This window comes from Hirundo rustica, chromosome 30, assembly GCF_015227805.2.
Source record: "Hirundo rustica isolate bHirRus1 chromosome 30, bHirRus1.pri.v3, whole genome shotgun sequence".
Lineage (NCBI taxonomy): Eukaryota > Metazoa > Chordata > Aves > Passeriformes > Hirundinidae > Hirundo > Hirundo rustica.
In genome coordinates, this window is record NC_053479.1 from 1,408,400 (window position 1) to 1,415,782 (window position 7,383).

The following is a 7,383-nucleotide window of genomic DNA, read 5'->3' on the forward strand; positions in this document are numbered from 1 at the left end:
GGACGCAGCTCTGCCAGGGCTCTCCCTAAGGCTCGGGCTGTGTCGGGAACTTTCCCCGGAGCGGGGTGCAGCTCCAGGCGAGGGGGTGCCGATACCGTGGGCGTGCAACCGGCTGCGCTCCGAGTGGGTGGCGGCACCGGCGCGGGGGGGGGTACGGGGGGGTTGGTCCGTCGTCCCGAGCGGCCGCGGATCCCGCAGCAGCGACGGGACCGTGGGTGTGAGAAGGAAACGGCGCCGACCCGCCCCTGGCACCGCGACCGTCTAAAAACCCCGGGGCCGCCACACCGGGACCATGCCCGCCCCAGCCGCCCGTGCCCCCGGCCGCTGAGCGGGACCCGCGGAGGCAGCGGGGCCCGGCGGGCGGGATGCCCCGGTGGAGGCCGCTCGCCCTCGTCCTGCTCGGGCTCGCCGCCTCCCTGCTGGCCCCGCCGGTGCTGGGCTGCGGCCCGGGTCGGGGCCCGGTGGGACGGCGGCGGCTGGGGCGGCGGCAGCTTTCGCCTCTGCTCTACAAGCAGTTCGTGCCCAACGTGCCCGAGCAGACGCTGGGGGCGAGCGGGAAGGCGGAGGGCAAAGTGCTGAGGGGCTCGGAGCGCTTCAGAGACCTGGTGCCCAACTACAACCCCGACATCATCTTCAAGGACGAGGAGAACACGGGGGCGGACCGGCTCATGACCGAGGTGGGGGCTGCGCCCGGCCCGGCCCGGTCCGGCCTCGCTACCGGGGGGCGCGGGGGAGGCGGGGGAACGGGCGGGATCACAGCGACCCTCGGCAGGGTTCGTGGACTTTTCTCAGTCGGCACCGACCCTCTCAGGGGCTCACGGAGCTTTCCAAGCCGCCACCGATCCTCTCCAGGGCTCACCGATCATCCCGGGGCTCACGGATCCTCCCGAGGGGCACCGAGCCCCCCCCGGGAGCACGGAGCCTCCCGGGGCGCGGGGTCCCTGCCCGGTCCGCACGGGACCTCGCTCCCGCCCCCTGCTCCCTTCCACGGCGGGGCAGCACCGAAGCCCCGGGAGGAGAAGGTCCCGTGGCTTTGTGCATTCGGGACCGTCGGGGATTAACGGGACGGGACGGCGCCCGGGGCACGAGGTACCGGCGGCTCCGTTCCCCCAGCGCCGCCTCGCCCCGGCCCCAAGGTCGGCGCGGAGGGGGAGCCCCCGGCACCCCTCTGCTCGGGGAGAGCCCCGGACGCGCCGCGCTCCCGTCGGGATGCTCACGGTTGCCATGGCGAGGGGCGGCCCCGCGGTCGCCATGGCGACGGGGGATGCTGCGAGTGGTCCAGGCGGCGCCGGCAGCTCCCGGAGCCGGGACGGCCGAGGCGGCCGGGCCGGGCCCCGGCGGGGCCGTGAGCGCGGAGCCGGCTCGGGGTGCGGGTGGCTGAAAGGGCCCTTTGTAGCCGCGGCGGCATTCCCGGGACCTGAGGTCAGCTCCGGGCTGGAAAGCGCCTATTGTGGCCGGGCCGGGCCGGGCCGAGCGCATTCCTGCCCCCCCTCGCCCCGGCACGGCCGCCCCGGGCCCGAGCCCCGCACTCTCGCCCCCGCAGCCCCGCGCTCCCGGGAGCCGCTTTGTTGAACGGGGGACAGGGGGCACTGAGGGACGCTGTGACCTCAGCGCCCGCGGGGGGACACGGGGGCAGCTGCGACCCCTGCACCCCACGGCAATGCTGCCGCTGCTGATGGCCAGAAGGAGCCCGGAACCGCCTGGGAGGCTCTGCTCCGCCCGTCAGCCCAGCCTCGGGGCTGGTTTAGGGTCACCCGCCTCCCAGCTCTGCTTCACAGCCCCCTCGCCAGGTTAATCAGTCACGGCCGTGGCCGCGGGGAAGGTGACACCGTCCCGGTGCCCGTCCCGCTCCTTTGCCCGTTCTGCCCGGCTGCCCGTGGAGCAGCTCCACCGCGGGACCTCGGGGCACGTTAACGTTCAACCTGCACCCAGGCAGGGCGGGCAGCTCGGCCGTGACCCTCTCTGCACCCTGGGGGGGGCACCGCACCTGCCCCCACAGCAACCCCTCAAAGCCCTTTGCAGGCCCGGTGTCTGTCTGTCTGTCCCTGTCTGTCGTGGGGAGGGTGACAGCGGTGCTGGCGTGTCCCCACAGCGCTGCAAGGAGCGCGTGAACTCGCTGGCCATCGCGGTGATGAACATGTGGCCGGGGGTGAAACTGCGGGTGACCGAGGGCTGGGACGAGGACGGGCACCACCTCCCCGACTCTCTGCACTACGAGGGCCGGGCGCTGGACATCACCACGTCCGACCGCGACCGCCACAAGTACGGCATGCTGGCACGCCTGGCCGTGGAGGCCGGCTTCGACTGGGTCTACTACGAGTCCAAGGCGCACATCCACGTCTCCGTCAAAGCAGGTACCAGGCAGAAGGGGCTGCCGCCAGGGCAGGGGGCTGCCGTCCCCATAATCATCCCCTGCTGCTCCCCCTTGGCATCCTGGATCCGTGTGGGATTATTGCTCCGGTTGGTGTCCGGCTCCAGCGGGTTCAGGCAGCGTCCGACCCCCCGAGAGGCAAAAAACTTCACTTTCCCCTCTAAATTTCGGCCATGTGGAGGCAACTTTGTGGTTCAGCTCCTGGTGAGGGGAACAGCCCTGCAGGCTCCAACCCCGCAGGCCCCAGTCCCACAGTTGCTCCAGTTCCCATCCAGTCCAGAAGTGACAATTGACAGAAAGTGAAAATGGCCATAAATGTCACCGTTCCAGCCCGGAACAAAGGGCGTCAGTGCGGGGTGGACAAAGGGGCCCTGCAGCGTTCAGGAGCCGCACGAAGGAACTGGGGGAGCTTTGGAAAAATACCCGCTTTGTTCCTCGGGTGGTTTGGGGGGTCTGGGGCTTGCCGTTTCCCCTCTGGATGTGGCGTCCCGGTGGAGGTGGCCGGTGGGGACACCGATAACTTTCTCCATCCTCCCAGATAACTCGCTGGCCGTCCGCACCGGTGGCTGCTTCCCCGGCCACGCCACCGTGACTCTGGAGAGCGGCGAGCGCCGGGGCCTGGCCGACCTGCGCCGGGGCGACTGGGTGCTGGGCGCCGAGCCGGGCGGGCGCCTGGTGCCCACCGAGGTGCTGCTCTTCCTCGACCGGGACCTGGGCCAACGCGCCTCCTTCGTGGCCATCGAGACGGCCAGCCCGGCACGCCGGCTGCTCCTCACCCCCTCCCACCTGGTGTTCGCGGCCCGCGGGGCGGCCAACGGCTCCGCCGCCTTCCTGCCCATCTTCGCCCGCCGCGTGCGCCCGGGCGACGCCGTGCTGGCCCACGGGGCGGGCGGGCAGGGGCTGCGCCCCACGCGGGTGTTGAGGGTCTCTCGGGAGGACGGCGTGGGGGTCTTCGCCCCCCTCACGTCCCACGGCACCTTGCTGGTCAACGGGGTGCTGGCGTCCTGCTACGCCGTGCTGGAGAGCCACCGCTGGGCCCACCGGGCTTTTGCGCCGCTCCGCCTCTTCCACGGGCTCCTCTCGCTGCTGCCCGCCCACCCCGAGGCGGGCAACGGCACGGTGCCGGAGGTGGGCATGCACTGGTACTCCCGCCTGCTCTACTGGCTGGCCGGGGGCGTGCTGGGCCACGAGACCCTGCAGGTGTAGGGGTCCCCGATCCACCCAGTCACCGCATGGCAGGTGATGCCGCACGCTGGAAGAAGGGGGTCCGGCCCTGGGCGCCCCTCGGGTCCGGGGAGGAGGCATGGGGGCACCCCTGGTGCTGTGGGAAGGTTGGGGTTCAGCGCTGCCTTGGGGCAGGGGGTGGTGGGGATGGGGTGGAGGATCACGGGGTGGGCTCAGGGACCTGGCTCAGCTCTGTCCTGTGTCCTAGAGCCCCCCACGGCTGGGTCACCACGCCCGGGCCCCCACAACGTTCTCGGGGTATTTATTGCTTTATTAACCGCTGAGCTGGGTTAAGCCACAGCCGGGCACCACCAGATCCTGCCTTGGGGCCAAATCCAGCTGGGGGGGGATGTCAAAAACACCCCGAAACTGAGCACTTGGCAGCAGTTCCTGCCCGTCCCCCTGCTCTGGGTCTGTCCCTGTCACCCACAGTGTCCCTGCAGCACAGGGTGGCTGGACGAGGTGTCTGCCGCGGGCACCGGGTGTCTGCCACGGGCACGGGCACCCCCGTGCCAGGTCCAGCTCTAACCATGCTAACCGCTAACCCACCCTGCTTGAGAGTTTTATTTTTCTATTTATAAATGGTAATATAAATGTCCCCCGTGCCTGCCTGCCCCAGCAGCGGGGCTCAGCCCCCGGGGCAGGGGGCAGCCTGCTTTTAACCACTTCAGTTTAAAAAAAAAAACCAAAAACAAAACCAGAAGAAATACTACTATTTAATTGTTTGGGAAAATAAAGGAAGTCTATGGCCCAATTGGAGCTGTGGCTGGGAGTGGGGGGATATGTGAGGCTGGGGAGGCTGGAAGGGCTGGAATTGACCATCCCAGGGGGCTGGGGGTCCCTGGGGCTGGGCATCCTGAGGGGCTGGAGTATCCCAGGGTCTGGGGATCCAGCATCCCGAGCAGCTGAGGTATCTTGGAACTGGGTAGGGCATTGCAGGGGGCTGGGGTATCCCTGGGGGTTTGACACCCTCGGGGTCCCAGGTGCTGGAGTAGGGAGCCCAGTTCCTCCTGGCCTTTCTGGCCCCTCAGATGGGCAAAAAACTCGCTTTCCCTTCCAAATTTTGGCTAGATGGAGACAACCTCGTGAGTCAGCTTCTGGTGAGGGGAACAGCAATGCAGCCCTCAGGGGCTGGGGTATCCCCCGGGGGCTGTGGGTCCCTGGGGCTGGGCACTGCAGAAAATTGGGGTATTCCCAGGGACTGGGCATCCCTGACGCATGAGTCGGGCATGGCGAGAGGCTGGGGATCCCTGGGGCAGGGGTGAAACATCCTGAAATATTCCTGGGGGTTTGAGGGTCCTAACGCTGGGGGAGGCCACAATGGGGATCTCGGGGAGCAGGTGTGCTCCCAGGTGTCTCCGGGTCGGGACAGATTGGGGGGGATGAGGAGGACAGGACCAGGACCAGGACCAGGATCAGGATGAGGATCAGGACGTGGATCAGGATCAGGACCAGGACCAGGACCAGGATCAGGATCAGGACCAGGTCTCTCCCCCCACCCCAATTCCCGCTCAGACGCGCGACCACCACGTGGCCACGGCCTTTCCCTCCGTTTTCATGAATGGAGATCCCCTCCCGCCACGGCGCATGCGCGGCCTATTGGCCCCGCCCCCTCCGCCCGGCTCAGCCAATGGGAGCGCGCGGGCGGTGTTGTGGTCACGTGCGGCCGCCGGTGTAGTGGCGCCGGCCCCGCCCCCCGGCACGGCGGCCGCTTTTATTGCGCCGTTTGCCGCGCCCGCCCGCCCCGCACCGCCAAGTTCTCACTCATCCGCGGCTGCCGCGCCGTGGGTGGGTGCGGGAGGGGGCCAGGATTCGGCCTGGGGGTGTCCTGCGCTCCGGAGAGGGGTGCTGCCCTCTGGGGAGAGTGGTCCTGCCCTCCCGGGGTCCCTGCTCGGTGCGTGCGTGGGAGCGGGGCTGCTCCCAGCGGGTGCACCGGAAGGGTTCAGCACGGTGGGTCCCCACCCCAAGTGGGGTTTGGGGTCGTGTTTAGCCTGGGTGGACTTCACGGGGATCCCGTATGGCTCCAGGACCGTGTGCCCTGGAGCCCCCCCGAGGAGGGGTTCTGGTCCCTCTGTCCGGCTCCGTCCCCTGCCCCGGGGTGATGCCGGGACCACCCAGCCTTGTTGTTTCCCACCACCCAGGTAAATCCTCCATGGCCTACCATTCATGGAGTGCTACGAGCCCACGGTAGAGAGCAGCTAGTCCCATGCGGGATGATGGGGGGCTGGATGGGGGGCTGCCTACCCGAGGTCCCTCCCTGATGCCCCTGTGGGGCCCCAGGTGATGAGGATGGATGTGGCCCCCACTTCTTGTGCCCCAAAACCTTGTGCTGCGGGCTGAGGTGCCCCTGGAATGAGATGGAAGTGGGTCTGAGCCTTGAGGGGAGGATTTGGGGGTCCCAGGCAGCCCCTCTGACCTACAACAAGGCAGTGGTGGGGGGGTACAGATGAGTTCCAGCTGCAGCTGCTGGACACAGCCAGGCAGGTAATGCTGGGGTATTTTGGGGGGGTGTTGTGGGGCTGCTGGACTCTCAGCCACCCCTGCCACTGGTTTTGTCCCTTCTTCCCCCCCCAGGATGGATCCTGCCACGCTCCTTCCTCGTTGGCATCCATGGCTGCATCCTGGTCTACTCGGTGACATCCCTGCAGAGGTGAGGAGCCCCCAAAATTCCGGAATGAGGCTCCCAGGACACCCTCGGGGAGAGGTGCCTCACCCTCAGTGGATATCCCCTTGTCCCCACAGCTTCCAGATGGTCAAGACCCTCCACAGCAAGATGTGTGAGAGCTGGGGAACACATGATAGGTGCTGTTCCTCCCAGGGAGGGGGGCTCAGGGTGGTCTGGGATCCTCCCTGTGCCTGCAGCTTGCCTGTGGTGCTGGTGGGGAACAAGGCAGACCTGGCCCTGCAGAGCTAAGGGGGGGTCACACACATGTGTGTGTCCCAGTGGCACATCCTGCCTGTCCCCTGCTGCGTCCTCAGCTGGGAAGTGAGGATGGATGAAGCTGGTGGAATCATTGGGGTCCATTTTCCTCCAGTCCTCAGCCAAGGAGAGCCAGGTCTGGGGGACAGAGCCCACCCGGGGTTTGGGAGCGGGGTTCCCAATGTGCTTGGCACCGATGTCCCCTCGTCCTCAGGTGACCGTGGAGATCTTCATGAAGCTCATTGAGGATCTCAACCGGGTGGACAATTCCTATGGCAGATCCAGCAGCCTGATGTGATCCCTGGGATGGGGCAGGACCCCCGGATGCACCAGACCCTTCCTCAGGATCTTCACCCAGACCACGGCGGTGGCTTTGGGGAAGCCACGTGGTCCCGCTGTGGTTCGGAACCCCTCCCTTTGCACGGGCTGTGCGGCTCACAGGGGGTTCTGTCCCATCCAGGAGCCCCCCAGCTCATCACTGCTGTCCCCCACACACACAAGGACAGGTCTGGGCCGTTCCTGCTGTGGCAGCCGGGGCTGAATGCGGGTGTTGTTCCCAGCGTGGGGCCGCAGTCTGGCTGGGCTGGACCCGTGGGAGTCAGGGCTGAAACAATTAAACGTTGTTTTGTCTGTAAACCCCTGGACTGGGGGGGCTGCTCTCCTTGCTGGGGGGTGAGGCAGAATGTGAGGCCCCCCCCAACACCCCAACCCTGGATGTGCTGTGGGGCTGAGCCCCCCCCCCCCTCATAGGGCTGAGCACCCCAAGGGGCTCACTGAGATCTTTGGGGGGGGGTTCTTCAGCCCTGTCCCCCCCATTTCTCTCCCTAAGAACTTCAACTTCTGCTTCGTGAGTGTGGGGGGGGGGGGA

At 67.6% G+C, this 7,383-nt stretch overlaps 2 protein-coding genes across 4 annotated transcripts; both read left to right on the plus strand.

The window, feature by feature from the left end:
- Positions 1-365: 365 nt before the first annotated feature.
- DHH (desert hedgehog signaling molecule) lies at positions 366-4,349 on the plus strand. The gene is made up of 3 exons (XM_040088455.1): positions 366-677; positions 2,093-2,354; positions 2,910-4,349. The coding sequence occupies exons 1-3, from the start codon at positions 366-368 to the stop codon at positions 3,575-3,577; spliced, it is 1,242 nt and encodes a 413-aa protein (XP_039944389.1). The 3' UTR covers positions 3,578-4,349.
- Positions 4,350-5,350: 1,001 nt separating this feature from the next.
- RHEBL1 (RHEB like 1) lies at positions 5,351-7,151 on the plus strand. Of its 3 annotated transcripts, XM_058423814.1 has the most exons (4): positions 5,555-5,736; positions 6,170-6,245; positions 6,338-6,372; positions 6,730-7,151. In XM_058423814.1, exons 1-4 carry the CDS (start codon positions 5,613-5,615, stop codon positions 6,759-6,761), a joined length of 267 nt encoding a protein of 88 aa, XP_058279797.1. In that variant the 5' UTR covers positions 5,555-5,612; the 3' UTR covers positions 6,762-7,151. The 3 variants fall into 3 exon arrangements, 1 of the variants encoding a protein (XP_058279797.1); XR_009208559.1 differs by lacking the exons at positions 5,555-5,736; positions 6,338-6,372 and adding an exon at positions 5,351-5,489; XR_009208560.1 differs by lacking the exons at positions 5,555-5,736; positions 6,338-6,372 and adding an exon at positions 5,824-6,079.
- Positions 7,152-7,383: the final 232 nt, after the last annotated feature.

Coding starts and splice junctions, on each gene's coding strand:
- DHH (XM_040088455.1), top strand. CDS start 366: ATGCCCCGGTGGAGGCCGCTCGCCCTCGTCCTGCTCGGGCTCGCCGCC. Junction 678..2,092: donor CGGACCGGCTCATGACCGAG/GTGGGGGCTGCG, acceptor GTGTCCCCACAG/CGCTGCAAGGAGCGCGTGAA. Junction 2,355..2,909: donor CCACGTCTCCGTCAAAGCAG/GTACCAGGCAGA, acceptor CCATCCTCCCAG/ATAACTCGCTGGCCGTCCGC.
- RHEBL1 (XM_058423814.1), top strand. CDS start 5,613: ATGGCTCCAGGACCGTGTGCCCTGGAGCCCCCCCGAGGAGGGGTTCTG. Junction 5,737..6,169: donor TGTTGTTTCCCACCACCCAG/GTAAATCCTCCA, acceptor TTCCCCCCCCAG/GATGGATCCTGCCACGCTCC. Junction 6,246..6,337: donor TCGGTGACATCCCTGCAGAG/GTGAGGAGCCCC, acceptor TTGTCCCCACAG/CTTCCAGATGGTCAAGACCC.